The sequence below is a fragment of the Lactuca serriola genome, chromosome 8 (assembly GCF_051521515.1).
Source record: "Lactuca serriola cultivar US96UC23 chromosome 8, Lser_US96UC23_V15, whole genome shotgun sequence".
In the NCBI taxonomy this organism is placed as follows: Eukaryota; Viridiplantae; Streptophyta; class Magnoliopsida; order Asterales; family Asteraceae; genus Lactuca; species Lactuca serriola.
In genome coordinates, this window is record NC_136415.1 from 217399439 (window position 1) to 217420386 (window position 20948).

At 30.1% G+C, this 20948-nt stretch overlaps 1 protein-coding gene across 1 annotated transcript; it reads left to right on the forward strand.

The window, feature by feature from the left end:
• The first annotated feature begins 17688 nt into the window (after window positions 1–17688).
• LOC145067871 (G-type lectin S-receptor-like serine/threonine-protein kinase At4g03230) lies at window positions 17689–20343 on the forward strand. The gene is made up of 6 exons (XM_079014907.1): window positions 17689–18066; window positions 18725–19046; window positions 19268–19402; window positions 19491–19708; window positions 19795–20002; window positions 20102–20343. The coding sequence occupies exons 1-6, from the start codon at window positions 17689–17691 to the stop codon at window positions 20341–20343; spliced, it is 1503 nt and encodes a 500-aa protein (XP_078871033.1).
• The last annotated feature ends 605 nt before the right edge of the window (window positions 20344–20948 follow it).

The following is a 20948-nucleotide window of genomic DNA, read 5'->3' on the forward strand; positions in this document are numbered from 1 at the left end:
ACTTGTTATATAAAGCTATTAAGGATGAAGATATGCTACATTTGAAGATGTAGCGGTTGTTCAATGGACTAAGTGTAGTTTTAATAGTTTAATAGTGATATTTTTTTACTAAATTAATCTAATGGACTCAACTAAAATAGGCCTAAAAAGCCCAAACCGTGAAACTAAACCGGAGCTAAATTGTTTGCAACAGTTTGGTTTGGTTCGGTTTTAAATTATCGCCGGTTCAGCTTCTGTGTTTGCTTGACAAAAACCATTACTAACAGTTTGGCTTCGGTTTGACCTAAAAATCGAAAAAACCGGACCGTGAACACAGAACATCCCTAATACTTATACCATTTTTTAAAACAATGTTACTTGTATCTCATTCTAAAAAAAATATTACATGTATAAATAGCCTATTTTTATAGAAATTGTTATCTCCCTGTCAAACAGAATATATCACCTTCACTTTATACATTAAGAATTTTTAAGAATTGGATGCCTTTACAAAGTAGTATAAGAATGAATGATTCTTTAAGTATTAGATTTATGTAATACTTTTTAAGTATGATATATGTGAAAAGCATTATTTAACAGTGTTGTAAGAATACTAAACTCTTTATTAATATGATGCAATAAGTAAAAAAAATTGAGAATAGAATCATGAAAAATAATTCTGAGTAACATGAAGTGTAGCAATTTTAAATTTTTTGGATAATATGTAATTCTTTTTAGAATTTATTTCTTATTTTAAAAAAACATGGCCAATGTTGTGTTACAAAAGAATTAATAATAGAAATTGATGATTTATTTGATTTTTCATAACTTCTGAAATCTTATGACGTCCAAGATTGTAGCTTACTGATTATGAACATAAGCAAAAAGTCAATTGTCATCAAGTTACCTGTCAATAATCAAAACATCCTTTAAGTGGTATATATATATATATATATATATATATATATATATATATATATATATATATATATATATATATATATATATATATATATATATATATAAAGTTGAATTCAATAAGCTGGTAAATGAAAATTTAAAAATACATATATGGAGTGAACATTAACTAACAGTACTGAAATAATGTAAGCCCCTTGTAGTAGACTTGGACACATATAAATAGGATACCTTATCATTCATATACATGCAGAAGCACAATATCCCCCACTATCCCATCTCCATTAATCAGATCAAAGTGTATATTCCGAAACAGTAATCATGATATTATCATCCACTAATACCAAAACAACCAAAATCATCTCCATATTTTTATCGTTTGTGTTTCTATATTGCTACTGTTGTTATGCCAAAGACAGCATAATCGGAGGGGAATTCTTGTATGATGATGGTTCATCTTGTTTAGAGTCTGAGAACAAGATATTTCAAATGGGTTTCTTTTCCCCTAAGGAGACAACAGAAGTACCACGGTATCTGGGAGTGTGGTTTACTAAGGATCCCAAGACAGTTATTTGGGTAGCTAACCGTGATGTACCTCTGCTGGATCACAGTGGATTTCTTACCCTGTCTAAAGAAGATGGTAATGCTAAGGTGCTAGACAAGAGTCAAAGTGTTCACTTCACGACATCAATAGCAACAGGTAACATGTGTTCAATTGCATCAACTTAGTTTTGCCAACTTTCTTATATATACTGTGCATGACAAAGTGTATTTTTTCCTGGAAAACTATGACATCAATTTCTTTTACGTTTTACCTTCAATACGAACAAATAACTACTCATTCATGATAACCAAACCATAAGTTTCTTGTAGAATATTGGTACCAAGAACTAGGACAGATATGCAAAATATAAAAACTGTGCAGACATCTTAAATTCGATAGAAAAACACAATCAAAACTGTTTACACTCCATTTTAAGTTTATTGTTAGTGTATCGACACTTACTACAGTTATGCTGATTATTTTTAGATTAAACAAATAGCGTGCTTCACTGGTTTATATTAACTTCAAGTTCCAAACTTTCTGCCATATATATATATATATATATATATATATATATATATATATATATATATATATATATATATATATATATATATATATATATATATATATATATATATATATATATATATATATATATATATATATATATATATATATATATATATATATATATATATATAAGTGCTATACCTTAATTAATAATTTCATTGGATAAGATAAATTTCACTGTATAAAATTGGTTTTAGAACTTTTACGAAGAGGTCGTAGGTCTACTTAATCAAGTTGGCCATACTATTTTATGACCAATGTATTTATCATATATATCTTAAATCTCCTACAACTTTGATCTTTGGTAACTCTACTGATGGCATGTCAGCTCGGTATAAGTCCACAACCATACACATTAAATTAAACCAGAGCAAGCTATCCCCTAATACAACCTACACAGCTAACACAAGGATTTGTACTTTGTGGAGCATGGTCAACCTACATTGGTTGATGGACCTTTAAGCAGGAACCTAAATTTCCTTCAATTCAATGAAAGCCCACTCCCCTAAAGAGAGAAGTAATAAATCATGTACTTGACATGATCTGCATTCTAAAAGTAAGAAAATGGTCTTCTTGATTTTAAAGCTACCCATCGTGTAAGTCTAGAGGCGAGCCTTCCCTTATACACAGCGTTGGAGTTACTACAGGGGCTGTCGGATTCCCAGCCACCCCCAACATTCTTAATGTACTGATGAGATAAGCCCATTTCATATGTTTACAGCCCATTGCCCATTCTATCCCATTTCATATGTTTATAGCCAATTGCCCCTACTATGATTTAATTATTAAATTATATATTACTCAAATTACCAATGCTTTAATTCCCAAACCGAAAAAGACGGCAAGTTTTTTATTTGTTCCTACTTGCATACTATCCTACAATCTCTTTTCCACTTAAAATATCTTCTCTATTTATTTAAAGAACAAGATGTGTTTTTAAATTTTCTTTGTATTCAATAATTTTTTAATTTCCATTAACTATATTATTGTAAATGGTATTTTGTTTCTTATATCGATAATGATAGAGTATATAATGAAACATATGTATCTATTATAATTAAGATAATTTTTAATATTAGTATGTTAATGGAGAATTATAAATCAATGTTTACTGTCAGTTGAAAATTTTTCAAAATGTCAATTGTGCAATGATCGGTACAACGTCTACTTAAAAGAATTTTTAGTCATTTTCTCTTTCAAGATTGTAGACTCTTTCACATTATTTTGATATAAGATATACTTGAATATATTTTTACGACGTCAGCCCCGCTTATTCTTAAATCCTAGCTCTGCCCCTACTTATACAAACGGTGTCCATGGACACGTCTAAATTTAAAATTTTATATACAAGATATATGATATACAAAGGGTGTACATGGACACCCTTGAATTTAAAATTTTATTTACAAGATATATGATAAATTTTAAGGGACACATGCTGGAAAACAAACCGGACACCCTTTGAATGTAGGTGAAGAAGAAAAGATAATACTTAAATTTGATCATTAGAACTTGTAAACAATTTATGAGCAAAATTTTACTATGTAGTTAATTAAACAATATATTTTCTATAAATACAATAACAAAGAATCTTTCAAAGTTCTATAATAGCATCCATACCCGGAAGTTTAATAGAAGAGTTAAACTAGGTGGCATGCCTAGTTGTCATTCATTAGATACAACTCCATCATTATGAAATTTAATGTCAATTGAACTCTTCAATGGAAAAAAATAAAAGTCTTTAAATCTTTAAAAAAGTTTTAGAATAAAACTGAGTCAATGCATAAAAATAGGGGTGTTGATCGGGTAAAATTTTCGGGTTTCGGGTAGAACGGGTCGGGTAGTTCGGGTATTTCCTTAAAATAATAATACCTGACCTATATTGTAATTCGGGTTCTTGGGTTTCGGGTATTCGGGTTTTAGGACGGGTCGGGTATTTTCGGGTATACCCGAAAATTAGTTAAGTGTCACTTATCGATTTTTTTTAATTCTTTTTTTCATTTCGGTTGCTTTAATAAAAAAATGGGTAACAAAATATTTCATACAATTAACAAGTACATATACGATAACAATACAAGTCATCATAATATGTTATGTGATTTTTGCATTCTATTTCAAATTTTAATAAAAAAAAAACAATTTATTGAGTATATGATCAGTGTTTGATCAAATTTGGATTAACCAAACATGTAACATGATTTAATACAAAATGTGAGTACATAAAAGTTATAAATAAAAAAATTAGCATGTTATCTAAATTGCAGTGACCAATTATATAGCTATATTTCAATTCATAAAGAAAAAATGACAAAAAAGAAACATGTGCATAGTTGAAAAAAAGAAACAGATCCATAGTGCACAAAGAAAATAAAAGGGAATCTAACATCTCATTCATTTTCATTATATTTGTTGTAACATTCTATTCAAAACTTTATTTCATTTTCAATAATTTCTTTTGTATTTACTATATACCGTTCAAATAATGAAGCCATATAATATTAGGTTTAAACTATAAAGAACAATAATTATGTAAAATAATGATACAACTTTAATAGTTATTATAACTAGTGTATTAATTAGTTTTTTTTTAAATCGAGTATTCGGGTATACCCGAATGTTTTTAAACCTACCCAATACCCGACCTATTTAACTATCGGGTTACCCGATTACCCAAATTTTCAAACCCGAAACCCGATCTACCCGAATTCTAAACGGATCGGGTCAGATAATTAGGTATTGGGTATTTTCATCAGGCCTACATAAAATTAAGCAAAAATAGATAATTAATTACATTAAGAAAATGGGCCACATGATTTTTTACGAACAAACAATAAAAAAACAATTATATGACATTATAAAAACATAAAATATATATATATATATATATATATATATATATATATTATTGTTTCTAGTTTAATTCATTCTAAAATATAATACTAATATATTATACGACTCAAACTTGATAAAATTACATATTAATTTTGATCGTTGTCTTGTAAAAAATGTTCCCAAATATGTTCCATTAAATCATGTCGAAGTGCGTGATGCACTTCACTATCACGTAGTTCAACGTTTCTTAATATTTGATATTGAATTTCCTGGGTTGGTCCTCGATATACATGTATTGGAGGATCAACATCATCTGACCAATTACTAATCATGTTTTCTTCGTCCTCTACGATCATATTATGTAATATAATGCATGCATACAACTATATCTTTTATATTCTTGTGTTGCCAAGATCTTGTTGGTCCTCGTATAATTGTTCAACGAGATTGAAGAACACCAAAAGCTTTTTCGACATCCTTTCTTTCACCATCTTGGATTTCTTTGAATTTTGTCCTCTTTGGGTCAACCGGATGTGAAAAACTTTTAACTATAGTAGCCCATTCGGCATATATACCATTTGAAAGATAATATCCTTTATTGTATGTAATTTCATTCACTGTGAATATGCATTCTGGAGCATACCCTTGTAATATGTCATACAATCACGGTGACTAATTGATTACATTCATATCATTATTAGATCATGCTACCCCCAAAATATGCATGTGATATCCAAAGGTCTTATGATGCAACTGCTTCTAGCATAATTACTGGACACGCTTGATCACCCCGAGTAAAGTGACATTGCCATGCAACGGGACAATTTTTCCAAGGCCAATGCATATAATCATTACTTCCTAACATTCTAGGAAATCCATGGTTTTCCGAATGTTTTTGTAATATTTTTTTCAATATTATTAGCATTAGGTTTTCTTATGTAATGGTTTGAATAAACCTCAATTTAACATCTACAAAATTTATGTAGATATTTGATTGATGTTGTTTCACCAATTCATAACTATTCATCAAAAAGATTAGCCGATGTGCCATATGCTATCTGCCGTATGGCGGTCATGCATTTTTGTAATGGTGAAAGACCTTTTATACCAAAAGCATCAAATATTTTCTTGCAAAAGCTTGGTTACAGAAGATAGCGTTAAGGGCACAACACAACGTGACAAGGAGTTTTGGCAACGTATCAACACGTACTACCAAAGTTCCAACACAACTAGCACTATAACAGCTCAAACAAATCTAAATACACATTCACATTACATGAACCCACTAGGAGTTGCAATCAATCAAATTTATTTAGTGTTGAAAAGTCAACACTTAAGCAGATTGTCTGATGAAGATTTAAAAAACGGAGTTTTTCATCATGATAGTGCAAGATATTCTACAAATTTCAGGCATGATCACATTTGGAATTTGTTCAAAAATAAACCCAAATGGAAATTCGTGAGCACTACATTTGAGGCATCTAGATCTTCATCTAATGTACAATACGTTATCAACTTGGATGATAACGAAGATACAACTCGTCCAATTGGTACGAAGGCAGCCAAAAAGGCTATAAAAGGTCAAGTTTCCAAGTTCACCTCGTCATCAAGTAGTCGACTTGATGAAATACTTGAAAAACATCTGCATGATAAAAAAAACTATGAACGCTATCAAAAATCTTTGGATTTAAAAAACGCTTTAACACAAGAAAAAATCAAACATGACTAGATGTCAATCTTCTTTTTGGACTAGAGCACCATGTCATAGGAGGGACAAAATATTAGAGGAATGTTGTGAGGAGATAAAAATAAAATACAATATTTTTTAATTATTATATTTTGTAGGTATTTGAAGTTTAGTTAATGTATTTTAGTTATTGTATTTCTTTATTTTTATAATAAATGCATTTTTCATTTTTTTTATTAATGTATGTTTAGCTATTAAATAAATAAATATTTTTTAGCTATTAAATAAATAAATATTTTTTTAATATGTTCCATTGAACTTGTAGAGTTTAATCCATTGTAGGATAAAAATGAGCAGAGTTGTATGGAATAGTGAATGATGATGTGGTAATGCATTGTGGATACCCTAACTATGAAGGAGAAAATGGTTTAACCAAAAAAACCAAAATTTAGAATAAAATTTATAATTTTGGTCAGACACCTATTGCTTGAGTACCTTCTTCTTTTCAATTTCGAATCGGTGTCGGCCATCAATCATTGATTATGTGGTGTCACCAACGATCACAATTATGGTTGTCTCTGATCTTTGATGCTTCCAATATGTTATCGACACTTCTTGACACTTCTTGGGATCACTTTTTTAGTCCTCTCCTAACTCCCACCACTGTTTGTTGCTCGCATCGTATATGTCTTTATCATTCGACGACCGGACAACAACAACCGCAGAGTTGCGAGTTGTTTTGTTGCTTCTCCTGCACTCTTGATTTACTTTTTGTTAAAAAGCTTTCTCTCTTTTAGGGTTTAGATTAATTTTTGTTTCGTGGACTTGTGTTGTAGAAGTTGTTAAATCGCTGATGATGTTTATGTCTAAAAAGTTAGTCTATAATGTGCTTCTCGGTGTAAAACAATATTGATTTAATTAATTTGTTAATGAAAGTATAACTTCATTTTTAAGTTTATGTTAGTTTTTGTTTAATTTACATATAGGATCATAAATAGTTGGCTAATATGTGACATAGGTAGGGGTGTAAAAAAACTAAAACCGAGAAACTGAATCGAACTGAATGATGAATGACGTCTGGTTTAATTTCTTTGAGTTGTTCCTTTTCGATTTATTTGGTTTGGTTAACCAAATAAATATGTTTGCGTAAATCAAATGAATACATGTGTATTAAGAATCTGACTTTTCTATGTTAATATCTTTGTTATATGTTTAATAGTATTAAGAACACCACTATGCTATGTTATATCTTTTTTATATATTTAATAGTTAAGGTGTTTTTCTTTAATACATAAAGGTTTTATGGTTATTAATTTATTTGATTTATTTCTTTTAATGTTCTCGTTAATATGTATAGACATAATGATCTCGTTGTTTTTATTTAGTTTAACCGGTAACTCGATCTGAATAAACAAAAATCGATTAAATTGAATGTTATTTGGTTTGGTTATGGTTAATTTAGAGATACTAAAAAACTGAGAAAACCAAACTAATTAAACCGGAAACCTATAAACCGAACCTAATAACACCCCTTGGCAAATTGATCCAATTACCAAAAAATTTGACTCGTTCATTTAGTCACTTCATTTGATGGAACAGATGTAAGTTTGAATCTTGGAATCGCCATTGCATGTAACATCCCAAAATATAGATTAATTTTTTTCATTTTAAATAAAAAGAACCATCATTTCATTTCTTCAAAAGATAGTCAGAGTGTAAAATGTACTCTCAAAATAACAGAGTAAAACATAAATTAGATTGTTTAGAAATCATCGGTAGATACGATGCAATCAAATATGATTCTTCCCCTTGCTACAAGAAGTACCCAAAACATTTAAACTTAAAACCGTAAGCATAAAGCTTAATGAGTTCCCCTAATGTTTCATGCTATGGTCCTCTTATAATGTTTCATCCTATGGTCCTCTCATAGTCTTCCACATAGTTTTCATTGTCCTCCCATGGTCTTCTATGCAACTGCTATGGTTGTTGAGAGAAGAACTTATACTTAAGAGATTATGATGATGAATACTAAGTTAATCTCATGGATCTTTAGTTAAGATTGTAGAATTAAGATCGAAACATAGCGACAAAATACAACAGTAAATATAAGCAAGTTCATAATACTTGTTGAATCGTAATAGGGTTTGCATACAAACACAAGGTAGTAAAGTGATGTAAAACAAAGTATAAATGAAGATAATAAGACTTGTATTTTCATATAATGACGATTACAAGAAGAGAGATTTCAGACACACTTTTGATCGTCTAACATGATCACATAGCTATAGCAAGAAAGAGTACTTCCTATTGTCTGGACAATATAAAAGTAAAGAGAACTGGAGGTCATGCTTGTCACCCCTGTTATGAAAAAGTGAACCAAACACACAATGACAGATAAAGTTGATCACTTGTATTAGGTCTTTGCATATCCAAAAGACAAAACAAGAACAAGTCTTCGCATAGTAGTTCTAAGACTCGTATACTATACAAGTTTATTAAAAAAAATAAGAAATAAATATGAAGGTCTAAATATATACGAGTTTGAAATTATAAGAAAAATGAGAAAAATATTGAATTATTTGAAATTCAAACGTTCATTTTTCTTTTAAATATGAACAAGCAATTTAAATAAATAAACAAAAAAATAATTAGGCTTTAATTTAGGAATTTTGAAAATAATAGGAAAGTTGCTTTAATGAAATTCATATACGTTTATTATTATATTTATTAGAATTATTATATTTAAATGATATGTTCAATTTAATAAAATAGAAAAAACCATATAAAAATGATAACATATTTTGATAATTACATTTTTAAATAAATTAAAGGGGAATGAAAGGGAAGGATGACACTTGTAATCATAAGAATCACTGAGAAAAGATAGCACACTTGGCTCATAAGGATTTTTATTTATTAAGTAGTATATATATATATATATATATATATATATATATATAGACACACACACACACATGTTAGAATTTCGGGGTAATAAAGGCACTTGGATTTTTTGAAAATTGTGATTCCACTTTCAAATCAAAGTATTTCAGTGCTACTCCCTAATCTTTGATTGGATAAAACTCAGAAGAGATTCAGAACAAAGAATGAGATGTATCAATTTCGAAAGTACAAAAAAACTGACAAAAAATTGGTTAAATACCTCTTCCTTCTGAAAACTGTCATAAAAAAGTTTTCCAACATGCAAAAAACGGTCATAAATCCGGGTTTTCTATAAGGATTAATGCAAAGCAAAAAATGGATCAAATATTCAAAATTTCAACCCTAGCCAGGGGTTATGCCCCTTGGACCCGGCTTCTAGGGGTGCTACCCCCGGACCCCCATTCGGGGCGTCACCGCTAAATGACAATCTACTTTTAATCTTAAATAAACTTAAACAAGTGTGTACTCTGCACCTCTCTTACTTATTTAATATTCATCAAGATTTTTTTTAGACAACAAGTCATCCCATTACACTTAAATATAATTAGTGAAGGAAATCACCAACAAAGCCCCACCCCACCCCCACCCATTTAAGTGTAATCTTGATTAACTTAAAACAAAACATAAAAACAACAAACTGATGCATAAATGAAATGTCGTGACGATTGAAATTCACATTAGTATACTATTCATTCCAAATATTCGAATATCAGGGTGTCAATAAGGATTGAACCCTTTCTATTCATAGTGAATACATGAAGATAATACACACAAAAAATTTACATTCTCATAAGTTCTAACTTGACACTACATTTTACTAGCTTGTGTCCCATCCCTCAATAAGCATATCAAAGTCAAGTCTCAACTTCTTCAAGCAGCGAAACTTCATGCTTATATAGGTAGTTCTTTTGTTCTTGCACCTACAAATTCAATTTTTCAAAGAACTATTAAGAAATAAAATTTCAATCTCCTTAACTTGTAGTACTTAACACATACCTTGGGATGATGATAATAATGCGTTCCAATCTTCAAATATCAAGTTTTCCACATTGAATTCAGCATCTAATATTACATTAGACGGGAATTGGGTATTTTACTATAAAAGATTTTAAGTGGACTTTAAACCCATCCCTATAGCCGCATTGTGCACAAGATCTATTGGTAACCCTTTGGTTAGATGATCGACTAAATTCAATTGAGTTTTTACAAACTCCATAGATATAACACCAGTCACAATGAGCTCACGAATCATGTTATATCTAACACCTAAATGTCTAGACTTTCCATTGTACACTTGACTATAAACCTTAGCCAAGTTTGCAGCACTATCACATATGATAGAAATGGTAGATTTCGGTTTGGGCCATAATGGAATTTCAAAAATCAAATTCCTTAGCCACTCATCTTCTTTACCAGCAGCAGACAATGTAACAAACTTAGACTCCATGGTTGAGTTAGTAATACAAGTCTGTTTCTTAGATGCCCAAGAAATGGAACCTCCTACGAGAAGAAACACTCAAACACGTGTATAGGAGTGATCCACTAAGTTGTTAATCCAGCCGGCATTTGAATAACCTTCCAAAACAGAAGGATATCTACTATAAGTTAAACCTTAATTCATGGCCCTTTCAAATACTTCAATACTCTACTCACAGCTTGCCACTGATGTGAACTAGGATTACTAGTATATCTACTAAGCCTTCCCATAACATATGCTATATCATTCCTAGTACTAATCAAGGCATACATTAAACAACCAATAGAACTTGAGTATTCAAGTTGAGACATTGGAGGTCCTGTATAAGGTAGAAGCTTAAGACAAGGATCTATAGGAGTTCTAAAAGGAAAACAATTCTCAAAGTTAAACTTTTTCAATATCTTCTCAATGTAATGAGATTGAGAAATTGAAATCCCATTGTTTCCTTGTTTAATTCTTAAACCAAGAATATAGCATGAACTTAACATAGCCTCACCCGAGAAACCTTCACTTTAACTTGAATAGGACAACATGGAATTAACCATTTCTTTTAAAGTCCTATTTTTCCTTTCAGCCACACCATTTTGTTGTGGTGTATAAGGAGCCCTGGTTTGATGTATTATTCCAGTTGGTTCAAAATAAAACGGATCATAATACCCACCACCTCTATAAGTACGTAAAACTTTTATTAGTTCATTTTTATGAAGTTCAACCTCTTGTTTATAAATCTTAAATTTTTCAAGAGCTTCATTTTTGGAATGTATCAAATAGACATAACAATATCTAGATGCATCATCAATAAAAGTAACAACATACTTTTTGTTTCCAAGGGAAGGTGTTGCATGGAAATCACATAAATCACTATGTATAAGTTTCAACACCTTGCTTTCCCTAACAACATCTTTGAAAGGTTGTCTTGTAATTTTAGTTAACATGTATGTTTTACATTTTTTATTATTTATATCTAAAGCATGAATTAAACTCATTTTTGACATGTCTTTTAATCTCCTGTAATGAATGTATCCTAGTCTAGCATGCCTTAAATCAGATTTATTAAAGTTATTGCTAGTACTAGAAGAAGCCATGCAAAAAGAATTATATAACTAGGATAATTAGTATTAAGCCTAATCATTCCATTACATACATATTTGAAACCCATAAAGGAACCATGTCTTGACAATATATACTTGTCACTTTCTAATACTTTTTTTGTAACCACAATTATTTAAATCAATTTCAGACATAAGATTCTTTCGAGTCCCCAGTACATATAAAACATTATTCAGACACAAACACTTTCCAGAAGTAAAGTAAAGTAAAACAGATCGTAAACCCTTGATTGTTTCAGTTGCAAAATTTCCCATTTTTACTACAGATCCATCTTCAATTAGTTGACATTCCTTTAACCAACGAAGATATTTACACATATGGCTTGTTGCTCCCAAATTAACCCACCATGCAACATTATCATCATGCACATAAAATGCTTCAGAAATCGTAGAAATATAATTCTGAACATATTTAGAATTCTACATAAAAATTGAAATCTGACCTTGTTGCTTTTATTGATCCTTGGATCTAGGCCTGTTGAAAATACTCAATACCCGATTACCCGACCCGACCCATTTTGAATTCGGGTAGATCGGGTCGAGTAAATCGGGTTTCGGGTTTGAAAATGAAATGGAGTTTAAACCAAATATTATATGACTTCATTATTTGAATGGTATATATTAAATATAAAAGAAATTATTGAAAATGAAATGGAGTTTTGAAGAGAATCTTACAACAAATATAATGAAAATGAATGAGAAGTTAGATTCCCTTTCATTTTCTTTGTGTACTACAGATCTGTTTCTTTTTTTTCAACTATGCACATGTTTCTTTTTTGTCATTTCTTTTTTGTGAATTGAAATATAGCTATATAATTGGTCCCTGCAATTTAGATAACATGCTAATTTTTTTATTTATAATTTTTATGTACTCACCTTTTGCATTAAATCATGTTACATGTTTGGTTAATCCAAATTTGATCAAACACTGATCATATACTCCATAAAATGTTTTTTTTATCAAATTTTGAAATGGAATGCAAAAAATCACATAACATATTATAATGACTTGTATTGTTATCGTATATGTACTTGTTAATTGTATGAAATATTTTGTCACCCAATTTTTTATTAAAGCAACCGAAATGCAAAAAGGAATTAAAAAAATAGATAAGTGACACTTAAGTAATTTTCGGGTATACCCGAAAATACCCGACCCGACCTAAAACCCGAATACCTGAAACCCGAGAACCCGAATTACAATATAGGTCGGGTATCGGGTATTATTAGTTTAAGGAAATATCCGAACTACCCGACCCGTTCTACCCGAAACCCAAAATTTTACCCGATCAACACCCTTACTTGGATCCACTTGGTCTAACACCATCGTTGTTCACTTTACAAAGACGACAATCTTTCTTGAAGTGACCCGGTTTGTTACATTTCCAACAAACCAACTTAGCCTTCTTATTGGAAGACTTGGCATCATTTCCTTTAAACTTCCTTTTTCCATTAGACTTCGTGGGATTCTTTAAATTTTCTCCTTCCACCATGTTCACATAAGAGGAACCAACTTGGTTCTTGCCTTTAGGATTGTTATCAAGTTCTTGAGTCCTCAAGGACTTTTCAATCCGTAAATGGCTTCCAAGTTAAGTCAATGTTAATTCCTCTTTGTTATGTCTCAAATTATGTTTAAAATCATTCCAGTAGGGGCAGTTTGTCAATGATCATAGCCATATAATTGGCTTCATCCGTTTTCAGATTGTGTTGAGCAAATTGTCCCAGGATCCTTAACATTTCATGGAATTGTTATATAACAGGCCAGGAGTCAGTCATCTTGTAACCCATAAAGTTACTTACAAGAGGCTTCTTGCTTGAAGCATCTTTAGACTTGTACTTGGATTAAAGAGAATCTCATAGTTCTTTTTCAGTTTCAACATTTGGATAGATATCAAATAGAGAATAAGACATACCATTGAGAATATGACTATGACAGATGTAGTCATCATTGTCCCACTTAGATTTCCTCATTGTTGCCTTAAAAGTTTCATCTTCAACAAATTTTGGCATGGGTGTACTTAGAACATACACCACTATCAGAGTAGTAAGAAGAAAGTGCATCTTCTTCTGCCATCTATGAAAATTTTACCCTTCAAACTTGTTCAATTTGTCAACTTGCTTGTCATATCCTTCACAGAATCGCCACTTGCCATGATCACAGATTACTTTGATTTTTCTTATAATTTCGTGCTAATAAAGGCACTTGGATATTATGAGAATTGTGATTCCACTTTCAAATCAAAGTATTTGGGTGGTACTCCCTAATATCTGATTGGATAAGACTCAGAAGAAAGAATGAGTGGTGTCAATTTTGTGAATACCAAAAAACCGACCAGAAATTGGTTAAATACCTTCTTTGTTTGAAAACTGACATAAACTAGTTTTCCAACGGTCAAAAAAACTGTCATAAATCCGAGTTTTGTATAACGATTAATGCAAAGCCAAAAACGGGTCATATATTCAAATTTTGGATTTAGACCCCAGCCAGGGGCTACCGCCCCTTGGACCCCGCTCCCAAAATGACAGTCTACCTTTAACCTTGAATAAACATAAACAAGTGTACACTCCACACCTTCCTTACTTGTTAAATATTCATCAAGATTGATTTTGGTCAACAAGTTAACTTATTACACTTAAATACAATTAGTGAAGCAAATCACCAAATATATATATATATATATATATATATATATATATATATATATATATATATATATATATCCAGCTTTGACCCTTGGTTAAGAAGCTTCTCTTTGTGTACAATATTATTATATGGAAGACCCATGAACTACAGAAGTTGATTAAAACAAAAGTTAAATATTAAGGTGTATAGATTAAATATTTTTTAAAGTAATATTTAGAGACAACTAAAAAATGATAAATAAATAAGTAATTCCATTTATGCTAAAATAAAATTAAAATTGTATTCATATAACATATAGTGAGACGGAATTGTAAGATGATTCTGTTGATCGAACAATAGATATAAAATTGGAAAGCATTAATGGACGCCACTTGTGATTTACCTAAAATTTATGTAACCATAAAATTTTTGTTAAAGTAATTCTTTAGGTCTAAGCAACGTAGCTAAGTTTTTCAGTATGTTGAACCGTAAAATTATTAGTTATATGATAAATAAATTTTTATTTAGATAAAATTCCATCGACAAATTTATATTAATTTTTCTAACATAAATTGTCTATGTTTTACCTGAACATGGATGAATCTAATAAAAATAGAAAGCAAATTAAGACATAAAGTGTACATCATGTATGGTACTTTTCTTAAAACATGTATTTGTATATTTATAAACCTTAATTTATGATATCGAATAAGAGGCAAGTGATTACATTTATGAAAAAAATATAACACATAGAAGCCATGTTAGCTTTGTAAAATTAAGACGTCTACTCTGATTCCTTTTATATACTTCTTCGGATTGAAATTTTATTTCTATACTTTTATAGTCAACTTCATACAGTGTGATTGTCACGGTTCTATATATTAAATGTTAACAATTAACATTTGGAAATCAAGTTGTAATATGAATTGCAAGTAATGAGTACCACTGACGCAATGTGCAATATGATTGATTATATATAAAAAGTAAAACATACATAAAATTGGACCCGGTACAAGCCCTATGTGGTTTGGTCAAATTCTTACATTGAGTCCAATTTTTGAAAATTTGACTATATGGTTTAAAGAAATTGAAATGAACATCCTTAATCCACTTAAAGACTATATATATATATATATATATATATATATATATATATATATATATATATATATATATATATATATATATATATATATATATATATATATATATATATATATATATATATATAACTGTTTAATTTTTTATTTATATTTTGCGACTTGCATTTTAATTTATTAATTTATATGATTTATATATTTTCTTAAAACTTTATTTGAATATATTTTTAATGTTTTTTTATATCTTGTTCATTTATATTTTTTTATGTTTAATTTGAATAATTTTTCTAGTTTTTTTTATGTTTTGTTCGTATATAACTTTTAATGTTTTTTTTTCTTTTTTTTATATATATTTGTAATGCTTTTTATAAATATTTTTTGTATAAAAAAATATAAAAAGGTTAGTTAAATGAGAATACAATTAACTCATATTAGGTATATAATTATTTATTTTAATAAGTTATTGTATTGGCTAATCGAAATTCAAAATGAATGTCAATGACTTCCAAATTCAACTTTTTTAGTTTTATAAATTTTTTTTATATTTCGCTCCGAATGGAAAATGCTAATCAGAATTCATATAACTCAAACACATGTGACAATGTTTTCGAGTTCATTTTTTTTTTAGAAATTTTGTTCGTTTTGAGTTATATGGACTTGAAACCCGTTATTGTATTTTAGTTAACCTATCTATTAATCTTAATAAAAATATAACTTTATACCTAATCTAAGTTAATAATATTCCCAATTAACGAACCATATTTTTACATTTTTTTAGTTATTTTGTGTGTTGTTTGAATACATTTTAATTTTTTTGTCGTTTTGTTTATTTATACTTCTTGTAAAAAATGTAAAATTTTTTTTGTTAAATGTGAATAATATTAATTTAGATTAGACACAAAATAATATTTTTAATAAGATTAATAGATAGACTAATTGAAATTTGAAAAAAAAAAGTTTCAAGTTTTATAAAGGCTAATTAGAAAATCATATAGCTCGAAAACAAGCAAAATTTCTAAAAAAAAACAATCAACTAGAAAACATTGACACATGTGTTTGAGTTAAATGAATTCTGATTAGCATTTTCCATTCGGAACCAAATGTAACAAAATTCTAAAACTAAAAAAATTTAACTCGATGCCATGACACTCGTTTTGAATTTTGGTTAGCATGTACAATATACCTATTAAAATAAGTAATTATATATTATATACCTGATACGTGTTAATCATATACTCATTTAACTAACCTTTTTATATTCTTTATACAAAAAAGTATTTATAAAATGTTTTACAAATATATAAAAAGAACAAAAGATAAAAAAACATTAAAAAAATAGAAAAATTATTCAAATAAAACTTAAAAAAAAGATAAACGAAAAAATAATAAAAAAACATTAAAAATATATTCCAATAAAATTTAATATATATATATATATATATATATATATATATATATATATATATATATATATATATATAAATAAAATAAAATATAAGCGGTAAAATATAAAAAAATAAACAATTGTGTGTGTGTGTGTGTATATATATATATATATATATATATAAAAGAAAAAGAAATATATAATAATAACGGTAGATAAAATGGTCTTTTTAAGTGGATTAATGATGTGTTGTGCAATTTCTTTAAACCATGAGTATATATCTTGTCAAATTTTCAAAGATTAAACTGAATATGCGAATTTGACCAAACCAGAGGACGAAAACTGTAATTTACTCCAAATTTCAATGACCAAAAAAAATAACGAAGCATATTACTTGGGACTTCACACATGCATATATATATTGCCTTTTAAAAAAAGCCATCATGCATTAAGTACATATGTTTTTTCATGAATTTCATCATACTAAAGTACTAATAATTCCTTCAATTTCATGGAAAAATGACGAACTGTTTACATTATGGTGTTTCAGGAGCTGATATAAGGGCCCTGAAGTTGGTTAATTCAGGAAATGTTGCGTTAATCGATGTTTCATCAGGAAACACATTGTGGCAGAGTTTTAAAACACCAACAGATACGTATCTTCCTGGAATGAAGTTGACCAATATTTTAACCTTGACATCATGGAAAAGTCTGAATGATCCAGGAACTGGAATCTACCAATTTCGGCAAGGTGAAAGAGGCGAGCAATCCTACCTTATTATGAAAGATACAAAATATTACTGGAAAAGCGGAAACCCAAAGAATAGCTTTGATGACAACACAATGTTCCCTGATGCTTTGAGTTTGCTATCAAACACAACCACAGGAGATGAGCATGTAAATACAAGGGAAAATGACTTAAAAGCCCAACGAAGTTTTCAAACCGTTTAAAAAACCCCAATCATATTTTGCCTGTTCAAAAAAACCCAACAAACTTAACATTTTGTGTAAAAAGCCCAACTAAGTTACACTTTCCTGAAAGTCAAATAAGAGAAACAGATGACGTGGCTTATTACCGTATCGGAAAAATGACTTGTTAGGCCAATGAAGTTTCCAAAACGTTTAAAAAACTCCAATCATGTTTTGACTGTTTAAAAAAACCCAACGAACTTAAACAAAATAAAATTGGGATTTTTTTGAACGGTTTGGAACTTTGTTGGACTTTTTAGACAAAATGTTAAGTTCGTTGGGTTTTTTGAACAGACAAAACATGATTGAAGTTTTTTGAATGGTTTGGAAACTTTGTTTGGCTTTTAAGTCATTTTCCCTAAATACAACGTATAACCTAACTTATATGGTGACCCATAATTACTCAAGATTGGTAATGAACCACACAGGCCATGTACAATATTTTACTTGGGGAAAAGCTAGTAAATGGGTTTTGGAATGGGAAGCCCCAAGAGATTATTGCACCGAATACCATGTGTGTGGGTCATATGGGATGTGCAACCAAACAAATCATCATCAGCGATGTAGTTGTTTGACTGGATTTCAGCCTGCTTCACGTAGGGATCCAAAGGCCGGATGCAAGAGAAAATCAGAAATCTGTGAGACTACCACAGATACATTCCTGAATCTTACTCTGATTAGTGTCGATGATACAGATGTCACCTTCCAAAAATCAAACAATGAGTCTGTATGCATAGAGAAGTGTCTCGAAAACTGCGAGTGTGTAGCATACGCTTACAGAACTCTACAAGAGGAACAGCTAGTGGATGAAAGCCGCCGTGATGCCCAAGGGTGCTGGTTCTGGCATTCTCAGATTTATAATCTCAAAGCACCCGGCAGACATAATATCTCCATCCGTGTATCTGCAGGTATTTTTTAGTTTCTGTCAATTTAACTTGCAAAAGTTGCTTGCATTAATTTGCAGAAGAATGATATATATATATATATATATATATATATATATATATATATATATATATATAAAGAAATTAAGGAGAGATGAGTTTGTTAAGAAAACATAGGAAATTATACCCGTTTCAATTCTAAATCAAGCAATATATAAGCACCTGACTTGAATTCTTGTATTCAGGGCATCAAGTCAAAGGGCGATCAGAATTTCAGAAACTTGTTGTTCCTCTGGCTGTTGGTGTTTCTGTTTTGGGGGTTATATTTTTGTGTGTGGTTGTGTATATATCTTATAGAAGATTGGTGAATAGAATAGCCGGTAAGTGATTACAAATACTGTAGATAAACACATTTTATAATTTTTTTTTTCTTTTAAAAATGTATTCTTTGTATATTTATATACCAAGGCTTACCCTCACCTATTTCTGGTTTCATCTCAGAACTTGAGTCCAATAATATGAGCTCTTCTGTCAACGAGTTACCTCGTCCAGATGACTCAAGAGAAGCTAATGAGTATCAAGATGGTGGCGTGCAACAGTTTAATTTGGAAGAAATTAAAGAAGCCACTGGAAACTTTTCACAGGAGAATTTTCTTGGAGTAGGTGGTTTCGGTAGTGTGTATAAGGTACATATATATATGATCCAAATTACATTTGGTTGATTAATTAACTCCTCTATGAAAGTTAGTAACATGTGTGAGTTCTTCAATAGGGTGAGCTGGGAGGAAGACAAGTTGCAGTCAAAAGGCTCACAAGTACCACCGGACAAGGCCAAGAGGAATTTAAAAATGAGGTTACCGTGATTGCAAAACTGCAACACAGGAATCTTGTTCAACTTTATGGGTATTGTGCCGATGGAGATGAAATGATACTTGTTTATGAGCATATGCCAAATAAAAGCTTGGATTCAATTTTATTTGGTTTGTTTCTCGATATCATATGCTTATATTTGTGAAAATAGATATACTTGTTATAAATAAACTTAGAAAAACTTATGAATATCATTTTTTTTTTGCAAGATCCAAATCTTAAAGCATCATTGGATTGGCGAACCAGATACAAAATCATCTCGGGCATTAGGGCTGGTCTAAGCTATATGCACCACGATTCTCGGGTTCGAACAATTCATCGGGATTTCAAAACAGGCAACATCTTGCTTGATGAGGACATGAACCCCAAAATTTCGGATTTTGGTTTGTCCAAGATCCTGAGTGGAAATGAAACAGGGGAAACAGCTAAAAAAGTGTCCGGAACCCCGTAAGTTTCTTGATTTCACAAATTAAGTCAACACTGCTATGGATTTTTCAATGTTTGTGCTGTGACAAAACAACTCTTGTTATTGATTATATTCTTAAGTGCACAAACGTGGCTCCTCTAACAACATTTTCTTTTGTGCAATTTGTTTCTCAGTGGTTATATTGCTCCAGAGTACTCAGAGAATAAGGTGTTCTCCAGGAAATCCGATGTTTATAGCTATGGAGTCGTATTGCTTGAGATAGTAAGTGGACAAAGAATTTCCAAATTATACCTATCCGAGGACTGTTGGAGGAATCTTATAGCACAAGTAAGTTGTATAAGATTTAATTATGAAGTTGTAATCTACACAGTTTAATTATATCTCATGTATAATTTGTATGTATATATCTCAGGCTTGGAAATTATGGGTTGAGGGTAAGGCGCTTGAGTTGATGGACCCAACACTGATGGATACATGCAATCCACATGAAGTGTTGAAGTGTATTAACATTGGACTCCAATGCGTAAACAACCAAGCTGATAAACGACCTCCCATGTCAAATGTGATTTTGATGCTTGGAAGTGAACCCAACACCCTGCCAAATCCAACAGATCCAACTGATCAAGACT